General features: G+C 50.0%; 2 protein-coding genes across 7 annotated transcripts in view; one reads left to right on the plus strand and one right to left on the minus strand.

The window, feature by feature from the left end:
• Window positions 1-2,433: 2,433 nt before the first annotated feature.
• Window positions 2,434-27,585, plus strand: part of CLN8 (CLN8 transmembrane ER and ERGIC protein) — a 49,764-nt gene continuing 24,612 nt past the window's right edge. Inside the window, exon 1 of one of the 6 annotated variants that reach the window (XM_079909070.1) lies at window positions 2,434-2,875. The gene's annotated coding sequence lies outside the window, so the exon portion shown is untranslated. Of the gene's footprint in view, window positions 2,876-25,082; window positions 25,094-26,106; window positions 26,130-26,178; window positions 26,385-26,923; window positions 27,164-27,585 lie in introns of those variants that run through there. The other 5 variants (XM_079909073.1, XM_079909071.1, XM_079909069.1 and 2 more) reach the window with 5 other exon arrangements.
• LOC307179837 (ETS domain-containing protein Elk-1-like) lies at window positions 22,059-23,140 on the minus strand (the record flags this gene model as incomplete). Its single annotated transcript, XM_079909492.1, has 1 exon — window positions 22,059-23,140. Exon 1 carries the CDS (start codon window positions 22,968-22,970, stop codon window positions 22,059-22,061), a length of 912 nt encoding a protein of 303 aa, XP_079765618.1. The 5' UTR covers window positions 22,971-23,140.

The following is a 27,585-nucleotide window of genomic DNA, read 5'->3' on the forward strand; positions in this document are numbered from 1 at the left end:
CAGCAAGGGTCCACCTGGTCCCTTTACTAAGTTGACAGTTGTAGTAAGTGTGGGCAGTGGACGCAATGCTGGGAAAGGTGCCCTTTTACAGTTTAAGGAAACGCCCTTTAGCACAGAGTGGCTGCAGAGGGTTCTGGAGTCGAATGAGAAGCCCGGCTTCTGTTCCTACATCAGCCGCAACTTCTCTTGACCCCGCGTCTCAGTTTTCTCCCATCCCCGTCGCCCTCACAGACATTTTGTGAAGACTGATGACATTCACGTCCTCCGAGCTCCTTGGAATCAGGTGTGAAAGTGTCTGTTCTTGATAAAGCCCATGCCCACGGCCCCCTTCTGTGTGGCGGATGCTTGCGGAGGTCAAGTCACTTCCTGAGCATCTCAGAGATGGTCAGGACCACCAGACGCAGCGGTCCCCTCCTGAGAGGGCTGTCTGGGCTCGGCGGGAGGCTGCCAGGAGCTACGTGAAGGCCTGGAAATGGAGAACTACCGGGGGCCTTTCTCCATGTCTTCTGGCTTTGATGGCAAGCGCTTCTAGATGTTTCCACGAACGAGGACCAGGCACCCCAGAATGAGGTGATGTTTTCACCACTGCTTAAGCACAGCGTCATCTTAGATGAAATGACGAGCTCTTAAGTGAAACGTGAACGTGAGAAAGAAAAAATAATTTGGAAACAGAAAGCTGAGCATGTGGGACAGTGCCAAGGATGGAATCAGACGTACCAAAATCGCTGAAGGTTTGTGAAACTGGCCCCTCTGGCCTGGCTTTTTATAATGACCCCGTTTCACACCTCAGAGAACGAGAAGTGCCCCGTGGGAAGGCTCCGAGGAAACTCCACCTCTTCATCCTTGCAACATCGAGAAATCCACGTAATTTCCTGAATTGCTGTCCTAACCCTGGCATTTTGATCCAGCATTTAAAGAAATTATTTCAAGTTTCAATCTCGACTCTTGACAGATGACTTCTTTGCAGAGGAAATGTTAGTTACCTACGACAACACTACTTTTTAAAAGATTTTGTATACACACACACACACACACACACACACACACACAGGTAACAGGGGGTTACCTCCCTTTCTTAGATTTTATGTGACTCTTCATCACGGGTGCTTATTCTGAACCTGAAAGCCTCGGGAACGCAAGCGATCACATCCTCAGTGGAGGAGAGGCGACCGTGAAAGGAAAGGTCTCTGCCAGATGTGTGTACACATTTCTGTCTTTCAAGCAGACCAGGGAGAGGATGTCGGTTCGTGCTGGCGAACAGGCAAGAAGGGAGCTCCAAGGCTGTCTGTGGTACCTCACAGGTGCCATTCACCCGCTCTTTGACACCCCCCTGCCCATCTCACCCCGCCACGGCCCAGCCCATCGCTTGACTACTATCACATCACTTAAAGGGCTCAGTACGTCTCTCTCCCTCCACTTTATAACTGGTTTGCTGAATTCAAAAAGTTTCCCCTCGCCGGTAGTGAATCCTAGGCTACTTCTGAACTCTTATTTCCAAATGCTGTCACTTTCCTCCCCGTGCGGGTCCTCTCCGCCCGGAGAGCGGTCCACACACCCACCCCCCGTGTCACATGCCACAATACCCAGGTGTGGCCTAAGGACTAAAGGAAATGCCTCCTACAGAAATTCAAGGAATGTTAGAACCAGGAAACTAGCTGTTAACGTTTTTTGTTTTTTTTTAAAGTATATAAATATATATATAAATATATATACATATGAAGTCACATCAACAGTGAGGATGAACAGAGTGCCAAATATTCCACATCTGTACAAAGTTACTCTTCACTGGAATTAAACGATTTTATGGAATTCTCTTTCTCATGCTTTTCTGGTTCTTTTGATAAATTGTTTCCTAGCATGCAGGATGCCTACGCTGAATGTACAGGACGCAGTCCACACCACACTTTCTTTCTTCTTGTCAATAACTTCTCAGAATGTTGGTCCTTACTTTAAGGCATTGAAGGATTGTGTCATTTGGGTTCTTTTTCCTCCTGACTTCTTTTCACTCTCCGCTGATTATAAGAAAAACGCGCTCACCTTTTCTTCCAGGATAATGCCTCTCTCATCTGATTTCTGTACTGTTGATGTTCACCTCCTGTAAATAGTTCTGCAATTAAATTTTTTGAGAAAAGTAATGTCTACTTTTTATTGGAGTGGATTCTCGTGTGATTTTAAACTCAGAATAATTATATAGACCAAAGAATCTTATCTGGAGAACTGCACCCTTCCCCCAGTATATACTTCCTTGTTGAAATGGACTCGCCTCCTCTACCTGCTAAAAAGAAAAGGACATTTATTAAGGCGACAGGTTTCCTGTGGATGCAAAAAATGGCACAGGTGAAAATGAGCTTAAAACTAGTAAGTACGACGGTAGTCAGTTAATGCGTGTTTTAGATTCTCTTGCGTTGCAGGATAAAAGGCGTGTCAGGGCACGTGTGGGGTCTGCCACTCAGGCTCAGGGAGCGGGGGATGCTGTCTCCGCGGAACCCCCAGGCCGCCGCGGGGAAAAGCCCCTGGGTGGGCGCGGGCTGGGCACCTCTCTGCTTGGGTAGCTCTTCTCGCATCAGCGTGATCGAGGGCACCTGTGTTTCCTTCTCCCGCCTGTTGCCAATTAGTCTCGCGCTGCCTGCTGGGAATCCCTGCTTTCCCGTGGCTTCTGCCGCCTCCGTGCTTCTGGCCACTTGGCTTTTGCAGGAGGTCAGTGCAGGCGGCTCCCCCTTGGAGCCTCTCCCTCCAGCCCCCCAGGAAGCATGGACAGTCTGGTGGGGGCAACCAGGCCCCTCAGCACCTGCCCCATGTTCACCCCGGACTTGCTTCCCGTCTCTGCAAACTGCTTTCTTCCTTCCACCCGCTCCGGCCTCGCTGAGGTTTCGAGGTAAGTTGATGGCGGCGGCAAGATGGAGGAAAAAAGTCTCTAGTCAGGATGGGTGAGACTGTGGTCTGATTTCCCTCGGTGAGTTGGGTGCCGTTCGTTGAGAATTCCTGCCGAGGCTCGTGAGTTCCGCGTAAGGACTGTTCGGGAAACTGAACCCATTTACGAATCCTTTCCGTTCAACTCGCCTGAGAACAATCATGATTTATAAGTTTTCAGTTAAGAGAAACCATTTCAAAATAACTGAGAGCACGTACCTAATATTTTAGCCTTCACTCACCCTACCTCTTTATTTTTTTTATTACTTTCTATTGCAGTATAGTTGATTTACAATGTTGTGTTAGTTTCAGGTGTACAGCAAAGTGAATCAGTTATACATATACATATATCTACTCTTTTTTAGATTCTTTTCCCATAGAGGCCATTACAGAGTATTGAGAAGACTTCCCTGTGCTACACAATAGGTCCTTATTAGTTATTTATTTTATATATTGTAGTGTGTATATGTCAAGCCCAGTCTCCCAATTTATCCCTCCCCTCACACCCTGGTAACCTTAAGTTTGTTTTCTACATCTGTGACTCTATTTCTGTTTTGTAAATAGGTTCATTTGTACCATGTTTTTAGATTCCACATATAAGCGATAACATGATATTTGTCTTTCTCAACCTGACTTACTTCACTCAGTATGACAATCTCTAGGTCCATCAATGTTGCTGCAAATGGCATTATTTCATTCTTTTTATGGCTGAGTAATAGTCCATTGTATATATGTACCACAGCTTCTTTATCCATTCGTCTGTGGATGGGCATTTCGGTTGCTTCCATGTCCTGGCTATTGTAAACAGTGTTGCAATGAACATTGGGGTGTATGTATCATTTTGAATTATGGTTTTCTCTGGATATATGCCAGGAGTGGGATTGCTGGGTCATATGGTAACTCTATGTTTAGTTTTTTAAGGAACCTCCATACTGTTCTCCATAGTGGCTGTACCAATTCACATTCCCACCAGCAGTGCAAGAGGGTTCCCTTTTCTCCACACCCTCTCCAGCATTTATCATTTGTAGAGTTTTTGATGATGGCCATTCTGACCAGTGTGAGGTGATACCTCACTGTAGTTTTGATTTGCATTTCCCTGATGAAGAGTGATGTTGAGCATCTTTCCATGTGCCTCTTGGCCATCTGTATGTCTTCTTTGGGGAAATATCTATTTAGATCTTCTGCCCATTTTTTGATTGGGTTGTTTGTTTTTTTGATATTGGGCTGCATGAGCTGTTTGTATATTTTGGAGATTAGTCCCTTTTCGGTTGCTTCATTTGCAAATATTTTCTCCCATTCTGTGGGTTGTCTTTTCGTTTTGTTTATGGTTTTCTTTGCTGTGCAAAACCTTTGAAGTTCAATTAGGTCCCATTTGTTTGTTTTTATGTTTATTTTCATTACTCCAGGAGATGGATCAAAAAAGATCTAGCTGTGATTTATGTCAGAGAGTGTTCTGCCTATGTTTTCCTCTAAGAGTTTTATAGAATCCAGTCTTAGATTTAGGTCTTTAATCCATTTGGAGTTTATTTTTGTGTATGGTGTTAGGGAATGTTCTAGTTTCATTCTTTTACATGTAGCTGTCCAGTTTTCCCAGCACCACTTATTGAAGAGGCTGTCTTTTCTCCACTGTATATTCTTGCCTCCTTTGTCGTAAATTAGGTGATCACCCTGCTTCTTGCTATAACATACCTATAACTAGCAAAAAGAAAGCTTTATACGTTTTTCTTTTTTAATCCCATAATCCTTCCATGAAAGTTTTAATTTACTCGGCATTTCATTGAAAACTTTACACTTTTATCCACATACGGTTTAATGCTGTTTTCCCAGGTGTCAGTAAAAATGCATGGAAAGTTGTATGATATTCATTTTAAATGTATTCATATTAGTTCGTCAGTTGTAACAAATGTAGCACATCCTTGAGGGTGTTAACAGGGGAACTGGGAGGAAGGGGGAAGAATTATGTGGGAACTCTGTACTTTCCAGTCAATTCTTCTGTAAACCAAAATGTTCCCCAAAATAGCCTATGAACTAAAACAACATCAACGCAAGAAGCAATGATTAGAAGAGTCAGATACCACGGTTTGGATGTTTTCAACTTGTTTTCCATTATTTGAAGTTTTAAATGAGTTGCTTTGTGAAAAGTAGGATGTTGGAAAGATTTCTGCTCCTTACTTTTGTTTATTTTTGTTTTGTTAGCTCTTCACTTATCATCACTTAATACGTTCAGAGGATTGTTACACAGATGCTATGTCAGGAAAGAAACAAAGGTTTTCAAAGCTTTAAGCTTTGGCCTCCAGACAAATAACACCCCTTCGCTGCAACTTTTGTGCTACTTTAAAATCGACTAGATGGGGCTTCCCTGGTGGCGCAGTGGTTGAGAGTCCGCCTGCCGTGAGAGTCCGCCTGCCGATGCAGGGGACAGGGGTTCGTGCCCCAATGCGGGAGGATCCCACGTGCCGCGGAGCGGCGGGAGAGGCCACAGCAGTGAGAGGCCCACGTACCAAAAAAAAAAAAAAAAAAAAAAAAATCGACTAGGTGGGTTTCCCCCAAACAATTAGAGTCCAGTCAGTGCCCGTGAAAATCCATTTCCAAACCATCTCATTCCACCGCTATGGTTTTCTACAATTGAGCGTGTGAAAATACCCACAACAGGCTTTGCAAAGCCGAGACTCAGGGACGATGCAGACCATGTGGGACCCTCGTGTGCATCCCCACAGCCCCCTTTGCCTCTCCCGGGACCCAGTCTCGCAACAGACACCCCGGTGCTGAGAGGCCCCGAGGGACGCCTCCTTTCTCTGAGGCCCAGGTCCTCCAGCCCCTTTCTCCAGTCTCCCCCTGCCGCCCCCTTGGTCTCTCCACACGCAGCCCCTGCTGGAAGCATCCAGCCTCTTCGGGAGCTGAGGTCCTGCCTGTGTCGGCACAACATTTATGCCCTGGGCACCGCGCTGGAGATGCTGTCATTTTAAAAGAGAGAGAGAGAGAGAGTTATGGGCCTAGCACTTATGTTCAACTACCAGACAGATTTTCTCTCAGAGGGTGTTGGGTCTGTGACAGATCACAGATGTTCTTTGCTTACAAGCTAGTAACTAGCCTGTTGCTGGTTCATCGGTGATGCTCAGATCCGAAGCTTCGTTGTTCCCCTCACGGGGAACGGCGTGAGCCCCGGCCTGTGGCTCCTTTACCCCGACTTCCGAGGGGCCATGCGAGGTGGTGGGTGGGTGCTGTGTGTGCAGTGTTGGTGGCACGGCTGAGGGACGGTGAATTGGGGGCCCTGGTCTCATAGACAGCGCTCGGGAGGGATGCTCTTGGTCTCCGCGGGAGACGCTGCCTCGCCCTGCAGGCTGTGAACAGCGAGCTGGGCCCTGAGCGATGGCCCCGGAAGCAGCAGTCAGGGCGTCGCCCTCATGGCACACCCCACACGTGGGGTGGGGGGGACGGGCCTGGAGCGTGGCTTCCCTGCTGTGAGCGTTTGTTCTGCACCTGCAAGATACCAGGTGCCCGTGCTGAGATCATTGGGCGACAGGTTTTTTACTGTTTCTCCCGTTGCCTTTTCCCTGTTTCAAACCCCACTTTCTCCCATGATTCCCTTCCTGTGGTCTCCGCCAGGTCGAGTCTGCTGGACCCCTGTGATCTGAGCCCCAGGGGGAGGCCAGACCTTGTGTGCAGGCCGGGTCAGCTGGCCCCCAGCTGGCCAGGCTCGCACACCACGCGGGTGGGAGAGGGTCCTTGGACAGAACTCCTCTTACATGTGACTTTCCTTCATAAACATTACAGCCTCATCCTGATGAATCCTTGACCTTCTGTGGTGCCCCTGAAATTCTCCACGTCCAGCCTTTCTAGGTGATCCCGTGCTCACTCAGGATATTGGACCTGTAATTTCATAAAAACTTAGGAAATGTTTCAAATGTTTAGCTCTCGTAAGAGCTTGTTTTAACTATGCAAAGAAGAAAGTCGTTTCGTGAGATATTAAACCAAGCAAAGTTGTAGAGCCTTCCACAGCCCTCATCCCCACAGCAGTCTCCCTGGGAAGTAGCATCAGGGCACCCCCATTTGAAGCAGGACGAATGGAAGCTTCCCAAAGTGACACAGGGACTTGGCTTTTGAGGGTAGCAATTTGCTGCACACACGCAAGGCTGCTTCCTCCATAATAACCAAGAAGAGACTGGACAGGCGTCTTCATTTGAATTAAGTAAATGACACCCAGCAAATCTGCTTTGCATATTTATGCATAATAAGGAGCTGCACACGGCACAACTTCAGCAACAACTCATTACAGTTGCTGGGGATACAGGGGTATTTTTGGCTGCAGTGAATGGAGCTGGATTCACCAGATCACAGGTGAAGAGCATTGCAGCTCAAGGATCGTCCACTAGAGGGCAGCAGGCCTCCTGAGGCTCAGCTGTAAACACTGAAATTAAACACTGATTTTTTTAGTTAAATACATAAAGCCAGTGTCATTTTTATATCGATCTTTGTTCAAGGATGTTGAATAAACAGGGGTTGGTAAAACAACATTATACTTCAAAATGTGAGCAGTTTGATACAAGCTGTCACCAAGTTATAGTCACCCTGGAAAACGTGAAATAAGGATTATATTCTGTAACTAGCAATTCTCTGAACTGACAGGAGATGACTCAGAAAGCAAACCCCATGTTGGATTAATAAGAAAGTTAATACGATCGGTGTAGTAGGAAATGACACATCTTTTATTTTAATCCCTAGTCACAATCAACCAGTAACCGTTGCCTCTGAGCAGCCATGTCTCGTGCAGACTATTTATCAGCTGACACTGGGCCAAAGTGTTCACCCCACAGGGTCTCTTCCACAAACAGCCCTCTTACTCCTGCTGCAGAGGGAGCGTCTCTGGGCAGAAGGCATTGTAGACGGAGATGAATTGGGCACCGTGCTGTCCACAGCTAGTCGGGGAGTTTGCACAGTACCTTGCGGGTTATATATTTCACAGATTTAATTCTTTTTTTAATTAATTAATTTATTTATTTATTTGGCTGCATTGGGTCTTCGTTGCTGCACACAGGCTTTCTCTAGTTGTGGCGAGTGGGGGCTACTCTTCGTTGCGGTGCGCGGGCTTCTCATTGCGGTGGCTTCTCTTGCTGCGGCGCACGAGCTCTAGGCACGCAGGCTTCAGTAGTTGTGGCACGTGGGCTCAGTAGTTGTGGCTCGCGGGCTCTAGAGCGCAGGCTCAGTGGTTGTGTGTGACGCACGGGCTTAGTTGCTCCGTGGCATGTGGGATCTTCCCAGACGAGGGCTCAAACCCGTGTCCTCTGCATTGGCAGGCAGATTCTTAACCACTGCGCCACCAGGGAAGTGCACAGATTTAACTTTTGGTTTAACTCATAAACTATTTCACTATTTCAAGTCCACATTCATGTTTCAAATTTTTTTTTTTTACTTTTTTTAAAATTGGAGCATAGTTGATTTACAATGTTGTGTTAGTTTCAGGTATACAGCATAGTGTTTCAGTTATACATACACATGTATCTATTATTTTCCCATTTAGATTATTACAGAATATTGAGTGGAGTTCCCTGTGCTATACAGTAGGGCCTTGTTCATAATTCAAATGTTTTAATCATTCTACACTTCGGGGGAAGAAGGGAAAAAAAGAGAAACGGGTGGGGAGGGTAGAGAGCGGATGTAGGCACAAAATGGGAAAGGTTAGGATAACACCCAGTTCCTGTTTTACCTGAGGCCAGGCTGGGTCTCAAGGCCGGAGATTAACAGGGACCATTCTCCACTCTAATTTGGTTGCTTTGTTCTTGTAAAAGAAGAAAAATGAGAACTCATAAGGAATTGTGCTGAGCCTTAAGGTAACGTAGGTGACACAGCTGAGTCCCCTCCGGCAGGTGCTCAGCACCCCGCAGCTGGTCCCGTAGGCTCACCCCCTCACCAAACCTCCTCGGCCGTCTGCGAGCCTGTGCCCCCAGCCCCGGGGCCCTGACTGCACAGTCGGGCTGATCCTTCGCTGACTTATTTGCTGCCACAATTTGAGCATGTTAACCCCTGAGTTCGCATTCCTCCAGTCTGTCTGAACCAAGCGTACAAAGTAATTTCCAATTCACAATTCTAAACACAAAACATATGCACTATTCACTACCTGAGTAGCTCACCAAAAACAAGATACAAAAACCCTGAAGCCCAGCCCCGACCGGATTCAATCCTGACTGGATTAAAACGATTCGCCCCACCCACACGCCTGCCAAGAGTGAAAGAAAAATACGTCCAGATCCTCAAACTGTCTCTACAATATTTTCAGATGCAGTAATCAACATTCAGTTAAAAATTTGTTGGCAGAGATAATACCAGAAAAAAATTATCAGAAACCAAGAGATAAGAACAGACAGTAGAAGCAGTTTCATGGGAAATTTCAGAATCAGAGTTATGAGATGTGGCTTAAAAAGTCATGTGATTCTGTGTTCAGAGCAGATGGAGAGTCTCGCTAGAGAAGTGAAAATCATATACATAGAATCACGTGGAAATTCTAGAAAGAAAAAACTGTAATAACCGAAAATGAGAACTCTAAGGCCGATTACATGTCGCGAAGGAGAAGAATTTATAGGGTCGCAGACGCGCGAAGAAAGCGGTCGTGGAGCCGAGCAGAGCGTGAGGGCCACCGCGAGGGCAGCGGCACCAGGAGAGCAGCTGGGATGTGCGTGCAATCGGGGTCCCGCAAGAGGAGGAGGAGAAAACGGCCGGTGACGTCCTTCAAAACCAATCAAAGGCGTGAAGCTACAAGAAGCACCTGCACCACTAAGACGGGTAAATACAAGTCGCACCTGGGTGACCTCAGTCAGACCGCAGGACACCAAAGGCAGGGAGAAACGTATCAGGCGCCAGAAGGTACTTGAGGGGGGAGGCAGGGCAAGAGGGGGGTCCCAGTTAACTATGCTTCCCTTCTCCTCCTTCCCCCTCCCCCTCCCACCCCATTCCCCCCAGCTGAGCGGGCGCTGGGTATGGTCCCTGCGTCCCTGCCGCCTGTCCCTCCCCGCCTGGGGTGCGCCCAGCTCCGCCCACCCTGGGGTCCGGGGCGGCACGCGGGGGCGGAGAAGCCTCACTCAGTGCTTGTGCTGGCGCTTCCGGCCGGGGGCGTGGGGAGGGCTGGCGCCCCAGCAGTTTGGTCACAGACATGAGCTGCGCAGAAATACTCGAAAGTCCTGGGTTTGCCAGGGGCTGGCGGGGAGAGGCGTGAGCGTGAGTGTTTCACTGGGGCAGAGCGGCAGTTCGGGAAGATGGAGAGTCGTAGGGATGGTTGTGGCACAGGGGAGGGGTCACGTCACGGGAGAAGGTGCGGAGACGGGGGCCGGGCCGGCGGCGGGGACCTCTGACACCCCGGCACAGGGAGCGAAGTGCAGCCGTGACCTGTGAGCGCCAAAGCTCTCCCTAAAGGGCCAGGAGAAAAAAAAAAAAGTATCAAGAAAAGCCGAACAGCTTCTCAGGGCCCCGAGCCGGGCCCACAGGAAGCACCGAGTAAACACTGGGTGAGCCCTGGTGACTTAGTGGCGAAATGCATCGTCCTTCTCCAGGATGATGAAATGTTTTCCCCAAGCAGACCCGGCGCTGCGGTGGATAGAGGTGGTGGAGACACTTCCTAACTCTAACCCTCGTGGCTCGAGATGCAGCCCCGGACACGCGGCTGCTCAGTCAGCGCTGCTGGAAACTCTCCTTTCACTTCTGGACTGCGTGTTGCTGTTGCAACTCCCAGGTGACGGCCCAGACGTGAGGCTGCGCCTGCCTGCTCCGGCTTCCTGTGGGTTGTTTTGATGCTGGAAGGGGTTTAAATCTTAAGTCTCTGATAGTTTGTAAGAACATCGCATGGCGGGGCTTCCCTGGTGGCGCAGTGGTTGAGAATCTGCCTGCTAATGCTGGAGACACGGGTTCGAGCCCTGGTCTGGGAAGATCCCACATGCCGCGGAGCAACTAGGCCCGTGAGCCACAACTGCTGAGCCTGTGCGTCTGGAGCCTGTGCTCCGCAACGAGAGAGGCCGCGACAGGGAGAGGCCCGCGCACCGCGATGAAGAGCGGTCCCCGCTTGCCACAACTAGAGAAAGCCCTCGCACAGAAACGAAGACCCAACACAGCAAAAAATAAAAATTAATTAATTAAAAAGAAGGCTCAACATTTAAAAAAAAAAAAAAAGAACATCGCATGGCACTCCCTCCAACCTAATACTTTCTGCAAAACAAAACCGAAGTCCCGACTCCGTAGTTCCAAACATTTTTCGAGGGTGACGGCGACCTCGGCTGTGGCCTCGGCTGTCGTCACTCTGGGGTGACCCTGTGGCCGGATTACCAGCCACAGCTCTCCGTGCCCCCAGCTCTCCGTGTTCGGTACCTACAGGGTACCTGGGGATCCATACACTGGAATTGAAGCTTGACCAAAACACAGGGACATTCCCCGACATTCCACACGTGGGGAGGAGGCTCCCCGCCCCCTTGAGCTGCCCGAGTCCTGAGTCGCCTGTCCAGTCGCCAGGGACTGTTCTCAGGAAAGCCCCATTCCTGCACTTTCTCTTCTCTTTTTTGCTCATGTCCACCCCGACCTTTTCCTCTTGCTCTGCCTCAAACCCCAAAGGAAGAAAACTGACCACCTAGAGGGGTGGGATAGGGAGGGTGGGAGGGAGAATTAAGAGGGAGGGGCTATGGGGACATATGTGTACATATACCTGATTCACTTTGTCATACAGCAGAAACACAACAATGTAAAGCAACTGTACTCCAATAAAGATGTTTAAAAAAAAAAAAGAAAAAGAAAGGAAGGATATCGAGGCCAATAGGGAGGAAGAGAGGACAGGACAGGGATCCCTAACGTCCCCCCAGACATGAGAGGTTGTAGGACCACAAACCAGAATCTCCCCTCCCAGGACTGACTGCAAAGTGCTTCCTGCTTGAACCAGCCGGAGTTACCGGCCACCCTCCCCTGCCCCCAGATGTGAGGGGCTGGGGCCCAGCAGCAGGGCAGCCCCCTCCCCCCCAGCTTATGACTGTGAGTCATGTGTCTGCTGACTCCACAGAACCAGCCAGAGACGAGCACGCCCTCTTTCCTGGCTGCCTCTCGACCAGCTGGGTGAACCAGGCCCTGATACAACAACCCCGGGCAACGCGTTCATTCGTGAATTACTTTCATATAGAATGAAATTCCAAGGATATTTGGAATTGACTTAAATTTCTATGAATTCTGTATAGTCCAAGGATATGGTGCAGTAGTTAAATGTTCTGAAGGTGAAACCATGAAATTGAAACCCAGTCCTGATGCTTCTAAAGTTTGCCAAATGCATGCAGCCACGAAACTTCAGTGGTGAAGCCATGGCCTCCTGGGTATGAAAGCTTTGTTCCCAGCAGCATCTAGTGGAGGTGGGATGTGGATTAGGGGGGACCCCTGGGTTTCTGTGAAGGATCCCGTTACAGGTTGAATTGCCCCCCCTACCCCCCAGAATAGATATATTGGGTCCTAACCCCTGGCACCTCAGAACGTAACCTTATTTAGAAATAGGGTCTTTATAGAGGTAATCAAGTTAACATGAAGTCATTAGGGTGGGTCCTAGTGCAGTATGACACGTGTCCTTATGAAAAGGGGGTCTGGACACAGCACGTGAGGACTGGCAGTGCTGCCGCCAGCCAGGAGGGAGGCCTGGAACAGACCCTCCCCTGCGCCTCCCAGGGGAGCTCGGCCCCCAGAGCTGTGAGAAAATAAATCCCTGTTGCTCTAAGCCGCCCGGTTGTAGCACTTGGTTACAGCAGCCCCAGGACACCAACAGGACCCTAAAGAGAGGGACTGTGTCCTGAGTGCAGGCGGCCGGGCCTGAGCCTGCCTCCCGGCTGGGCACGTCTCAGCAGTGTGAACACACAATTTCTCTGCACTGATTTCCTTATTGTATGCACATGTTACACATCCACATTCTAAATAGAATGACAGACACGGACAGAGATGTGGTCATGGGTACACGCTGACTGCACCCATGTCTTAGCTCCGGCTGCTGTAACTACCCCAGGGGTTGGGGGCTTAAACGGCAGACGTTTACTGCTCACATTCTGGAGGCTGGACGTCCAGATCCCGTGTCTGGTGAGGACAGACAGACCCCCTTCCAGGTTCATCGACGGCATCTTCTCCCTGTGTCCCCAGGTGGCAGGGAGGGGATGGGGGTGGAGAGAGAGAGCTCTTATCAGGGCACTGGTCCCATCACGGGGGCTCCACCCTCGTGACCTCATCACCTCCAAAAGGCCCCCTCCCAACACCGCCACCTTGGGGTTAGGAGTCCACGTATGGACTTTGGGGACACACACACTCAATCTATAGCAGGCCGTATGGGATAAATGAGAAGAGGTGCCTCTTTTTCTCCTGGACCAGGAGCTCTTGGCAGGCAGTGAGTGATGCCGAATCATCACTTCACGTTTCCATCCCAGCGACGGCCTAACCAGCACGTAGTGGACACTGAACGAGGGTCTGAGCCACGGGGCTCAACCGTAACCCTCACACGGAACCCCTGCAACCACCCGGAGCACCCTGCACGGGGCCCGGGGTGCAGCGCCTGCAGGGACGCCCCACACAGTGGTGGTTGTCTGGCCCCAAGGTGCTTTATGTGCGGAGTTTACAATTTAATGTTTAAATTCTTCCGTGTCTCACATGACTGAGCTCAGAGTGATTTCGCCTAAAACAGGAGCCTCTCCACGGATCCAGGCAGCCCCTGCCCTCCCCCACCTGAAAGGTCCCCAGTGGCGCCCAGATTCGTCACATTGCCCCCCCCAGCTGCACCCCAGTTCCAGGCCAGCCTTGGGTGCCCCACAGTCTTCTGCTTCCTACTTGTTGATAATTTAATGTCTGTTACCAAAATGGTCATTAAGAAGCTAAATTAAAGCCTGGATTGGAGATGGATGGTGTCAGCGTCTGGGTAGCACCCCGTCCCAGATTCACGCATGAGCCTTTGCATCACTGGCTCATGGGTTTACTTTACAGAAAGAACTTTCAAGGCAGCTTGACTTGAATTTACAAGTCATATGTCAACAGGAGACAGGAGGACAGAAGCTCTGCAGACCTTATCTGTTCCTCTTTTTCTTTTTTTTTTTTTTAAACATCTTTACTGGAGTATAATTGCTTTACAATGTTGTGTTAGTTTCTGCTGTATAACAAACTGAATCAGCTATACATATACATGTATCCCCATATCCCCTGCCTCTTGCATCTCCCTCCCACCCTCCCTGTCCCACCCCTCTAGGTGGTCACAAAGCACCGAGCTGATCTCCCTGTGCTATGCGGCTGCTTCCCACTAGCTATCTATTTTACATTTGGTAGTGTATGTATGTTTATGCCACTCTCTCACTTCATCCCAGCTTACCCTTTCCCCTCCCCGTGTCCTCAAGTCCATTCTCTACGTCTGCGTCTTTATTCCTGTCCTGCCCCTACGTTCGTCAGAACCATTTTTTTTTTTAGATTCCATATATATGTGTTAGCGTACGGTATTTGTTTTTCTCTTTCTGACTGACTTCACTCTGTATGAAAGACTTTAGGTCCATCCACCTCACTACGAATAACTCAATTTCGTTTCTTTTTATGGCTGAGTAATATTCCATTGTATATATGTGCCATGTCTTCTTTATCCATTCGTCTGTCGATGGGCACTTAGGTTGATTCCATGTCCTGGCTATTGTAAATAGTGCTGCAATGAACATTGGGGTGCATGTGTCTTTTTGAATTATGGTTTTCTCAGGGTATATGCCCAGTAGTGGGATTGCTGGGTCATATGGTAGTTCTATTTTTAGTTTTTTAAGGAACCTCCATACTGTTCTCCATAGTGGCTGTATCAATTTACATTCCCACCAACAGTGCCATAGGATTCCCTTTTCTCCACACCCTCTCCAGCATTTGTTGTTTGTAGATTTTCTGATGATGCCCATTCTGACTGGTGTGAGGTGATGCCTCATTGTAGTTTTGGTTTGCATTTCTCTGATAATTAGTGATGTTGAGCAGCTTTTCATGTGCTTCTTGGCCATCTGTATATCTTCTTTGGAGAAATGTCTATTTAGGTCTTCTGCCCATTTTTGGATTGGGTTGTCTGTTTTTTTAATATTGAGCTGCATGAGCTGTTTATATATTTTGGAATTTAATCCTTTGTCAGTTGCTTCGTTTGCAAATATTTTCTCCCATTCTGAGGGTTGTCTTTTCATCTTGTTTGTAGTTTCGTTTGCTTTGCAAAAGCTTTTAAGTTTCATTAGGTCTCATTTGTTTATTTTTGTTCTTATTTCCATTTCTCTAGGAGGTGGGTCAGAAAGGATCTTGCTGTGATTTATATCAAAGTGTTTTCTGCCTATGTTTTCCTCTAAGAGTTTTACAGTGTCTGACCCTACATTTAGGTCTTTAATCCATTTTGAGTTTATTTTTGTGTATGGTGTTAGGAAGTGTTCTACTTTTATTCTTTTACATGTAGCTGTCCAGTTTTCCCAGCACCACTTATTGAAGAGGCTGTCTTTTCTTGCCTCCTTTGTCAAAGATAAGGTGACCATATGTGCATGGGTTTATCTCTGGGCTTTCTATCCTGTTCCATTGATATGTATTTCTGTTTTTGTGCCAGTACCATACTGTCTTGATTACTGTAGCTTTATAGTATAGTCTGAAGTCAGGGAGCCTGATTCCTCCAGCTCCGTTTTTCTTTCTCAATATTGCTTTCGCTATTCGGGGTCTTTTGTGTTTCCAGATAAATTGTGAAACTTTTTGTTCTAGTTCTGTGAAAAATGCCATTGGTAGTTTGATAAGGATTGCACTGAATCTGTAGATTGCTTTGGGTGGTAGAGTCATTTTCACAAGGTTGATTCTTCCAATCCAAGAACATGATATATCTCTCCATCTGTTTGTATCATCTTTAATTTCTTTCATCAGTGTCTTATAGTTTTCTGCATACAGGTCTTTTCTTTCCTTAGGTAGGTTTATTCCTAGGTATTTTATTCTTTTTGTTGCAATGATAAATGGGAGTGTTTCCTTAATTTCTCTTTCAGATTTTTCATCATTAGTGTATAAGAATGCAAGAGATTTCTGTGCATTAATTTTGTATCCTGCTACTTTACCAGATTCATTGATTAGCTCTCATAGTTTTCTGGTAACATCTTTAGGGTTCTCTATGTATAGCATCATGTCATCTGCAAACAGTGACAGTTTTACTTCTTCTTTTCCCATTTGAATTCCTTTTATTTCTTTTTCTTCTCTGATTGCTGTGGCTAAAACTTCCAAAACTATGTTGAATAATAGTGGTGAGAGTGGGCAACCTTGTCTTGTTCCTGATCTTAGAGGAAATGGTTTCAATTTTCCACCATTGACAACAATGTTGGCTGTGTGTTTGTTATATATGGCCTTTGTTATGTTGAGGTAGGTTCCCTCTATGCCTACTTTCTGGAGAGTTTTTATCATTAATGGGTGCTGAATTTTGTTGAAATCTTTTTCTGCATCTATTGAGATGATCATATGGTTTTTATTCTTCAATTTGTTAATATGGTGTATCACATTGATTGATTTGCATATATTGAAGAATCCTTGCATTCCTGGGATAAACTGCACTCAGTCGTGGCCTGTGAGTCTTTTAATGTGCTGTTGGATTCTGTTTCCTAGTATTTTGTTGAGGATTTTTGCATCTATGTTCATCAGTGATATCGGCCTGTAGTTTTCTTTTTTTGTGACATCTTTGTCTGGTTTTGGTATCAGGGTGATGGTGGCCTCATAGAATGAGTTTGGGAGTGTTCCTCCCTCTGCTATATTTTGAAAGAGTTTGAGAAGGATAGGTGTTAGCTCGTCTCTAAATGTTTGATAGGATTCACCTGTGAAACCATCTGGTCCTGGAGTTTTGTTTGTTGGAAGAGTTTTAAACACAGTTTCAATTTCAGTGCTTGTGATTGGTCTGTTCATATTTTCTGTTTCTTTCTGGCTCAGTCTTCGAAAGTTGTGCTTTTCTAAGAATTTGTCCATTTCTTCCAGGTTGTCCATTTTATTGGCATATAGTTGCTTGTAGTAATCTCTCATGATCTTTTGTATTTCTGCAGTATTAGTTGTTACTTCTCCTTTTTCATTTCTAATTCTGTTGATTTGAGTCCTCTCCCTTTTTTTCTTGATGAATCTGGCTAATGGTTTATCAATTTTGCTTATCTTCTCAAAGAACCAGATTTTAGTTTTATTGATCTTTGCTATTGTTTCCTTCATTTCCTTCATTTCTTTTCCATTTATTTCTGATCTGATCTTTATGATTTCTTTCCTTCTGCTAACTTTGGGGTTTTTTTGTTCTTCTTTCTCTAATTGCTTTAGATGTAAGTTTAGCTTGTTTATTTAAGATTTTTCTTGCTTCCTGAGGTGGGATTGTATTGCTATAAACTTCCCTCTTAGAATTGCTTTTGCTGCATCCCATAGGTTTTGGGTCCTCATGTTTTCATTGTCATTTTTTTCTAGGTATTTTTTTTATTTCCTCTTTGATTTCTTCAATGATGTCTTGGTTATATAGTAGCATAATGTTTAGCCTCCATGTATTTGTATTTTTTACAGTTTTTTTCCCTGTAATTGATATCTAGTCTCATCGCATTGTGGTTGGAAAAGATACTTGATATGATTTCAATTTTCTTAAATTTACCAAGGCTTTATTTGTGACCAAGATATGGACCATTCATGGAGAATGTTCCATGAGCACTTGAGAAGAAAGTGTATTCTGTTGTTTTTGGATGGAATGTCCTAAAAATATCAATTAAGTCCATCTTCTCTAATGTGTCATATAAAGCTTCTGTTTCCTTATCTATTTTCATTTTGATGATCTGTCCATTGGTGAAAGTGGTGTGTTAAAGTCCCCTACTATGATTGCGTTACTGTCAATTTCCCCTTTTATGGCTGTTAGCATTTGCTTTATGTATTGAGGTGCTCCTATGTTGGGTGCATAAATATTTACAACTGGTATATCTTCTTCTTGGATCGATCCCTTGATCACTATGTAGTGTCCTTCTTGTCTCTTGTAATAGTCTTCATTTTAAAGTCTACTCTGTCTGATATGAGAATTGCTCTTCCAGCTTTCTTTTGATTTCCATCTGCATGGAATGTCTTTTTCCATCCCTTCACTTTCAGTCTGTATGTGTTCTTAGGTCTGAAGAGGGTCTCTTGTAGACAGCATATATATGGGTCTTATTTTTTGTGTCCATTCAGCCAATTTGTGTCTTTTGGTTGGAATGTTTAATCCATTTACATTTAAGGTAGTTATTGACATGTATGTTCCTATTACCATTTTCTTAATTGTTTTGGGTTTGTTTTGGTAGGTCTTTTCCTTCTCTTGTGTTTCCTGCCTAGAGAAGTTCCTTTAGCATTTGTTGTAAAGCTGGTTTGGTGGTGCTGAATTCTCTTAACTTTTGCTTGTCCTGCGTGTTTACATGTGGTCTGCTCAGCCTGGGAGGGGCAGTCTTCCCTGGTCAGACAGGCCCCAAGATATCAAAGCATCGTAAATACAGACAATAAAAAACATCCTTAATACACAAACACAACGCTTTAAACCAAGATTGACTTTCTCAATTGGGAATACATTCTGTTTTATAGCAATATCTCTTCTTCTTTTGGAATGGATCAGGGTTAACTGAAATGGCTGTGGTTACTTGTTCACGTTAATATTCTTAGAGCACATGCTGAAGAAAACGTTTATGAAACAAACTTTATAATCTAAAGCATTATCTACATGGGTATTATTATTTTCTACAATATAGTAACTACCCTGAGCTCAGGCCCTGTCTCTTCTCTCGGTATTTGTAAACCCTAGCACAAACCATTCTGTTATTTTCTTAAGTAAATTGTGTACTAGCAAGAAGTTCACTCCCAGGTACCTGGAGGTTGAAAGCACATTGATTTTCGGGGTTAATATTTATTGGTAGAAAAGAACAAAAGACCAGTCGGCAGTGTGCAGAAATAAAGCCACCTTGTCTGCACTTTTGTTGGAAAATGTGACGCTTAGGTCAGCGCGTGTCAATGTCACCCCAACATGGTGAGTTTTACCTGGTGAAGGCGAGACCATCTCCTGTCGGACCCACTGAAGGCTTCGTCCTAAGTCTTGCTGCCTCTCTTTACCTTCAGATGACTTACACTAAACAGGTTTGCCAGCTGCGCTCAGGTTTGGATGTGGTGCCAGGCCACCCTGCCCCACGCCAGGTGTGACCACGGCCCAGGTGTGACGTATGGGCGTCCTGTGGTCCTCGTGCTGGGTGACTCTTGTGCAGAATGACTCAGACCTTGCTTGTAACATGCCTCACGCCTACCAAGTAATTATTAAGACCAGAGTAGCTCTGCCCTGGTCTTACTGAGCAGAGGGCGTCGTGAGAAGAAGTGATTGTCTGGTTATCGGTGGCCCTCAGTCCATGGTGAGCTGGAGAGCCTTGGGACCTGGCTCCTTCACGATGACTTTGGTTCAGTGACTTTAACAAGAGAGAAAGACCTCAGAATCGGGAGTGTGTTTCCTAATTGCCGTTGATGGTTTCTGGTCAGCTGATCCGAAGTCTCACATCCTTGTCTCTGCATCAGACAGGGCAGTTCCCAGGGAGGAAAACTGGAAACTAGGTTTTCGTCGTTTGGCGATTTTGCAAATGTCCCATCTCAGTGTGTGGCTTTTTGAATCTGCCTACCTTACAACATTCTACGTGACATTTTGGAAACACTAAATTCCATTTTCCGTTATATGCCTACATATTTGATCTGTGTATCACATTGTGCTGTGTTTGGAGGGTGGGGGAAGGGAGGGCGAATTTTGAGCCTGTACATTTGTTTCTAAGATAGTAACCGAGGTGAAAGATCAAGGGTATTAATCACTCTGTGGATATGAATTAAGCATTTCTCAAAGTTGCACTTGACCCTCCAGGTCACCTGAATACCATCTGGTACCAACCCAAGAGATGGAACTGGACCGACTAGTTTGGGGGCCTCTCTGCAGGGTTTCAGTTTGTAACTGGGGCACTTTCTCCCCCGGCCCCGCAATGGCTGACACTTCTCTGTTGAGAGCTCCGCCCAATGCATCATCGTAGGGCGTGTAGCGTCATCTCCGGCCCCAACCCACTAGATGCCCGTGGCACCTCCGCCCCACCCCCGCCGGCTGTGAAAACCAAAAATGTCCGGACTTGGCCCTGAGGGAGGTGGTCGAGCCGAAAAGCACAGCCTGGCTCTGTAGCCCTTGAACCAATATAATCTTATCGAGGCGTTTTTAAAAACTGGTTGTTCCGGTGTTTGGCCAACTGAGATTTAAGGATTCTTTGTGTGCCAAGATAATTACATCCATTAGCTTTAAGGTCATCATTTGCAACAGAGAAAACCCGGCCCTGACTTATATGACACTCAAGGAGCAGAAGCCTTGATGCTGGAAGAGATTTTAGACCAATCTCATCTTTTCGTGTTTGTGGCTCAGAGAGGTTAATCCACCCTTCCAGGGTTACAAGCCAGTAGGAGTAAAAGCTGGAAGAGTCGAGCCCCCAGTCTGAGCCTTCAGCACATTTTGAGACTCTTGGATCCAAGCCATAGGCACCATGTTTTGTGGTTCAAAATATGTTTTTCAGAAAAAGAAATGGACATAATGAATACTCATAGGAGCAGGAATGATTCTAAGAAGACACGTTTTTCTATGAAAAATGTTTTTTCTTTCCAGGAAGCTTTCTTTCTTTCTTTCTTTTTTTTTTCACCTTTAAAAATATATATTTACAGGAACAATTCCCAATTCTCTGGGACTCTTAGAAAAAAAGATCCATTTTGGGGGAAGTAAAACAAACAGTGGAGACAGGTGTAGCATCGTCCCCCAAATCACCAACCCCCAGGTCCCCAGGACCAGGCTGGGCCGGTGCTGACGGGAGGTGAACCCAGGAGTCCTTTGAACCCGCCCTTCTCCAGCCTGGAATTCACACGGGACAGGCTTTATGTCCCTCATTCCTCCCTCCCAACTCCAGGGACACTTAAAGGGTCCTTTGTACCCACCCGCAGGAAATTGGGGGGCTGGGAGGGAGGGAGCTGAAAATACACGTTTGGTATCAAAAATAAACACTTGGGGGTGGCAGGAAGACCCCCCCAAAACCCCTTCCTTCCCACCCACCCTATCTCATGTAGGAAGAGATGCCTCCCTCTCCCCTACTGAAAAGCCCTGTTTAAAAATAGATTATACTATCAAAATGGCAGGGGGTGGGGGACAGGGAGACCTGGAGTACTGGTTGGAGAGGCCCCCCAGACGGGGACCACTCCCCCAAAAAACCCTCCATTGGGAGGTAACAGTCAGGACCCCAGGAGTTTGGATTCCTCCCCGGCCAAAAAAGGTGGTTGAAAAAGGACAAGCTGTCTGCGAGAAAGGCCGGGAGGTGGATATTCCTATTCCCAAAGGTGTGAGTCTTCCTTGGCCAAAACCCCCAAACCGTTCAACAGCACAAATTCTTCCTGGACCCTTGGGGAGGGCCAGGAATAATAAACTACAGCAATCTAGATCTTCTACCCACACCCCAAAATGGAGACAGGGCTCCCTCAGCTCCCCAAGGGCAGCCTGAGAAATAAATAAGGAAAGTTCCTTCTCAAGCCAGACCCCGACTGTCTCATCTTGGGGAAAAAATGTGGAGATGGGGGAGATGCCCTCGCCAACCGCCCCCCCCCCCCGCCCCGCAAAGAGGGCCAGGCTCCTCCCAGTGGCCTTCAAAAAATAAATAAATAAACCGTCCCCACCACTGCAGTAGGAGACGTGTAAGAGCGGCCACTGGGGGACTGACCAAGAAGGGAGAAGTTGTATGTTTTCTGTGGAAGGGTTACTGAGAGATCCTCTTTCCTAAGAATCCCCACCCAACCACGACCACAGCATGAGTCTGTCAGCTGAACTGTGTTTCTCCTTGAGACGGCTGGCTGGAGAGAAGTTCAGGGCATGGATGGAGTGACCCCAGAAAGGGGTGGTGGTGGTGGTGGTGATAGTCATGGCTTCTGGGGCCCTGGGGAGAGCACCACGGGGGGTGAGAGGCCATCCACGCTGATGGAAGGGATGTGCACCTGGGCGCTGCCACTGGACGGAAACTGGAAGGAGAGCTTGGCCGGGCTACGTACGGGGTGCAGTGGGACTCAGGGTGCTCCAGAAGTGAATACTGGGGGGCAGCGAGCTGGGCGTCAGCAGCACCGGGGTCAATATGTGCTTAGGTGGCAGGGAAGCCCACCGGCACCGCAGTTTCCATAACGACCGCAGGCAGCCGGGCTGGCACGCCCTCCGCGGGAGGGGCTTCTGGCTCGGCCTGGGGCTCTAAGGGCTCGGCCTTGACGGCTTCCAGGACAAACCCTGCCTCCCCAGTGGCTGAGGCTTCTACCTCTTCCTTGGGCTCTTCCACTTTGACTGATGGGGGCAGTGGCCGGCCCAACCCAGGCTCCATGCTTGGCTCTTCGGATTTAAGGTTTGGGGCCTCGGGTGGGGTCAGGATGACCTGCAGAGGCAGGCCGGCCTCCTCAGCCTCCAGGCAGGCCTCCGAGGGGCTTGCACTGCTGCCCCTGCAGGGGCGGTGTTGAGGAGCACTGTGGAAGGCCGAGGCTGAGGGCGGCTGCGGCTGCGGCCGCAGGGGCTGGATGGGGAAGGTGGAATAGAGGCCCGAGCGCATGTAATCGTTCCGGCTGCTGCGCGCCAAGCCGCCCGGGCCTGCCACTCCTGCACCCCTGGGTGTGCCTGGCTTCCCAGAGGCAGTGTCCCCGGGGACGGCGTGTACAGCTGTGGTGCTCGCATCTGCCACAGTGGAGGTGGCAGCCACCTCAGGCTGGGGCGGGCAGTCCTCAGTGGAGCACCCCGCGACCTCGGGGTAGGACACAAACTTGTAGACGAACTTCCGGCCACTCACATTGCGGGTGATGTTCTTATCATAGTAGTACCGCCAGGCCCGGCTGGGCTTGTCACAGTTCACGTTGGTCTTATTCTTGCGCAGCCCCCAGAGCCGGGCCACCCACTCAGCCTCCACCAGCTTGAACTCACCGCCATCCCGGGAGGGCCAGGAGAGGATGTGGCCATTGCCTCGCTCTCTCAACAGCTGCAGCAGAAACTGCCACAGCGTCACACAAGGGTCCATTGCTGGGCGAGCGCTCACGCCATCCCAGGGGTACCTGTGTGTAGCGCAGCGGCGGTGTTGGCAGCTCCGGGGGGCGGGGGCTCCATGCGCGGCCCCACCGCCCCCCCGGCCCGGGCTCTGAGGTGGCGGTGGCGGCCCAGGAAGCTTTCATTTTGCCACAGTTGTGGAGGAAAGAGTTTTCATGGCACTAGCTAAGGACAGTGAGGCAGCTCTAATTCAGGGCACCACGGAGACTGGTGTAGGGACCAGCACCACGGGGCCTGCGGGGGGGAAGGGGGACTGGCTCAGCTCCGAATACAACAGGGACAAGTGGGGATCACAGCCAAGGAGCCGGGTGTGTGTCTGGAGTGGCGGTGGACTGGACATGACTGGGAGCAAACATCAAGGCCAGGGGCATCCTGAACGGGATGGACTCAGCAGGATTCTTGCTGAAGGCAAGCTCAGGTGATCACACAGCGAGGTGGGGCGGGAGGAATTTGATCAGATATCCAGGGTTGGTGGGGGTTGCTAAAGCTGAACTAACCACGCAGGGACAGACCCAAGGCCAGGCCTTGAGGACGGAGAGAAGCCCAGCTAGCGCTGGGTCAGGGAGAGAGACCCCGCTCACTGGTATTCAGAAATCGAGAGGCCCGTGCTTGTTTAGGACCCATCGTCCGCAGATGGCGAGCCTGGGTTCCGGGGCTTTAAACTGCCGTTTGGAAGCAGGGTGTGGGGACATCTGTGCTCCAGAGCCAGCCATGCTCTCTTCTGAGTAACTCCCAGGTTTAAAACTGGGGAGACCCCTCCCTCCCTCACCAGCTTATTTCTTAGAAGGAAATGGGCACAGAGGAGAAATTGCACCACCCTTCTGCTAACGTCTTTTAAAAGCCTGTTTTTTTCTTAATTAAACAAACAATGAGCATGTATTATACGATCAGAAAAAAACGAGATGCTGTCCTGGCCTCCTCCTGGTGAGTTTTTAGTCCTCTTCAAGTCCTCACGGCATAAAACCCCAAAACTCAGCCTCATCCTGAGCTGCTGTAGCAAGCAGGACAAGGCCCAACCTCACCAACGTGAACCTGTTTCCTCATCTAAGACACGTGGGTAAGAGTGTCCAAGAGCCTGCCGTGCAGCTGAGGTGGGAAAGGACCATTTACAGAAAGGGCTTAGCTTGATGTCACACACACAGTGACCTTGCTGTCGGGCAGGGAGAGGGCTGGAGCTGGGAGGAGATGGACCTCGGGAGGCCAGCGGCCAGGCTGGAAACCTGGGTGCCTCACTGGGGATGACAGGTTGTGAGCAGGAATCAGGGTGCATTTCTTTCAAAGTCTTCTCACTTCTGCTGGGTTAGGTATCACCAGTTATACCTGTAAATTTTGAAAAAAAATGATTGTTTTTATCAGGATGCTTTAAAGATAGCAGAGCAGAAAGACACAATCCTTGAACAAGCTGAGGAATTTACCGCCTGCATGACTAAGCAGGTCATCACTGAGCCCCAGTTCCTCCTTTGAAAGGCAGGCCTGGGCACTGCAGAGGAACCGAGAATGAAGGCAGGGACCGTGGAGGTGGTGGCACCGCGAGCATTTACGTCTATTTTCACAGGACACTAAGGACTCGGGGTTTGGCCTCAGCCTAGACGAGAATCAGAAAAGCAGTCTAATTTGACCGTGAGTGTAAACCTCCCCAATGTGCTGAATTTTCAAGGGGCGTTGATAATTTAAACACCTTATTTCGTCCTCGGAGATGTCCTGAGAGGTAGCCGAAGCAGTGGCTCTCTGCACCACCTTACAAGGAAGGGGACAGCACAAAACAAGCGCGAGCCTCAAGGCTGTCATGCTTTTAATTCAACTCTGTAAAACGACTGCGTGCCTCTCATACAGGAGGCTGAAGGGGGGGGGTGGGTAGGTGCGGGGAGGGGAGCGGGACACAGACGACCCGCGTGCGATTTCACTTGTTCTTTCCGCAGACGTGCGCTGGGCGCCAGTGATGTGCCGGGCCCGTTCCAGGGCTGGGGATAAAACACTGACAAGACCATGTTCCCCTCTCATGCGGCTGGCATTTTAGTCAGAGGACACAGAAAATCAACAAATAACTAAGACAAACCCATGAAAGTACAGAAGGCCCAATGTGATGAGTACCCTAAAGTAAGAAAGGCTGCGGGGTGAGACCATAAAGGCTGCGGGGTGAGACCATGGGGACACGTGAGCTTCGGGGCGCCCCCGGCCAGGCGGGCGTCCACCTTCACACCCGAGGCCGGGCTCCCGGTTAAGCAGGTTCTCTCAAGCTCTCCCAGCTGGCGAGTCTGGAGCCCAGGGCTGTCCGACTCCAAGCCGGGGAGGCTGCGCCAGGTTTTGGGCCCCTCGGCTGCATCTTCTGCGGGCCTCGCGGGCGGGGGGCCGCGGGCGGGGAGGGCGCCGGCTGGCGGTTCACACGTCCATCCCACACCCCGCGGGACGCACTCCGCCGTCCACAGGAGCCGCCTGCTGAGCAATGCCAGCTGCTGCCCCGTCACAACCACCCCTCGGGCCGCATGCCCAGCCGGCGCCGTGAAAGCCAGGGGGCCGGAGCCCAGATTCGGTTCCGAGCGCGGGGCCGGCCTGGGCGGAACAGGGTGGAGGGGAGCCGGGTCCCCTGCCCACGGCCGCAGGGAGTGGGGAAGAGAAACTGCACTTGACCCTGCTTCCCGGGCGCCGTGGCCTCGGGCCGGCCTCTGCGCGTGGACCCGGCGGGGCCGCAGGGCTGAGTCACGGCCGGGCTGCGCGGCCCAGCGGGCCTTCCGGGGGGCTGGGCTTCGGGGTCACATGGGGGCTCTGCCGGGTCCTGTCCGCGAGCCGGGGCGGTGGGCACAGAGGAGTTGCCGGGCCGCTCCCCCCAGGGGGCCCCAGGACCCCAGCGCGAGTGCAGTCGGCTAGGGCGACCCTTGCCTTGCTCATCTCTGTTCGGGAGGAATCGACCTGGGGCGTGAAGGGTGCGTTCGGGACTGGCTCGCTGTAGAGGCGGGAGAGGCGGGGCGGAGAGCGCATCGGGTCCGCCTCCGCCCCGCCCCCCAGCAGCCAGCTGGTGGTACAGCCCGAGGCCCCCCCGGCTAACGCTTTGGTAGCGCCCGGCCGCCGCTAGGCCCCGCCCCCGGGTGCGCATGCGCGGCGACGTGTGCGCCGGTCGTGACACATCCGTGCGCAGGTAGGCGCCGGGCGGGGGGCGGGGTCTCCGGGTCCAGTCGGCGTGTTCTCGTGGAGTTGAGAGCCCCCAGTCCTGGCGCGGAGGAGCCCCGAGTTCCCCGCGTGCCGCCCGCGGGACTTGGCGGCCCTGCCTGGACTGTGGGCGGTGGGACGGGGTCCAGCTCTCCGTCCTCAGGTGTGCAGGTGGGCCGGGCGGGGGGTCCGGTCGTCCCGTCTGCAGGCGGGGCGGGCAGAGTTCCGGCAGCTTCGCCCGCAGGTGAGCCGGGCGTGGGCTCAGGCCGCGGTTCGGGCCGCGGTGGGAGGGGTGCAGCCGGCCGGCCCGCGGGCAGCGAGCCCGAGAGAGGACACTGGCAGACGGGCCGAGACCGTCCACGGCGTGCTCTCTGTGGGACTTGTTTATATTTTCTGAATTTTGTTTGTTGAGCGTGTATTTTAATTTTGGAAAAATATGTTTACAAACTGTCGGAGTATAATTCTCAAAATGTTAGAAACGTAATTCCTGAGCAAACAGGGAGCGCAGGTCAGGTTAAATCGCCTAGGTAGGACCCGGCGGAGGAAAGCCCGCCGGAGGCTGCCACCAGGAATGCTGGTCGGGGAGGGAGCCACTGGGATTATCCTCTGGGGGGAGAGGGGCGTTACGGCCCCTCATCACCCTATCAGTGTTGCTGGGTTGACCTCACAGACTGAAGTCTGGGCCAGTCCTTGCTGCTGTCTCCCCTGGAAAGTCAGGTGACCCTCAGGGGCTTGTGAGCGGTGACCCAGCGCGACATCAAAAAGCGTGCCGTTTCCCTCTTTCTGACCACATATCCAAGTTTTGGATTTGGTTAGCCCCCAGTGAACGGAAGGAGCTCACAGATGCTCGCGTCTGTGTCAGAGCTGAAAAGGTCCTGGTGACCGGACTCCTGTCCCCGGGTCGGGGCTGCCTGGCCACTGCAACCCTGGAACCACCCTCTTGTTAATTTCCTAAAACGCCCGGTTCAGTTCAAGTAGAACAGCTGAAACTACCAAATCTTGTAAAACGAAGAGCAAGATGAGGTTTGTAGATGGATTTTTTCCCAGGGAAAATGGAGGCCTGTGGAGCCGGGACGGGCTTTCCAGCCGCCAGGAGCCCGTTCCCCACGGCCGCGGCTCCACCACCGCTGAGACGCAGGGGCTGCGGGGCGGGGTCCGAGGACCCCGGACCGGAGGAGCGGGGGTCCTGGCTCTGCAGCTGTGCGGGGACGGGGACGGCGGCCTCAGGAGACACGAAGAAGCCCTAGGGCTGGGCTCGGGGTGAACGGGGTGACCCAGTGCCCCCGTGCCGGGACGGGTGAGGGGTGTGGTCAGGGTGGGTGGCTGCCGAGCCCTGGAGCGCTGCCTGCCTCTGGTCTGTGCCGCGTTCCGGAGCAGGGCCTGGCCACGCCCTGGGGTGCCCCCTAGCCACGGGGCAGCCGGGCCACCGCAGGGCTCCGGGGGGG

Source organism: Stenella coeruleoalba (assembly GCF_951394435.1).
Source record: "Stenella coeruleoalba genome assembly, chromosome: 21".
NCBI classification, from domain to species: Eukaryota; Metazoa; Chordata; class Mammalia; order Artiodactyla; family Delphinidae; genus Stenella; species Stenella coeruleoalba.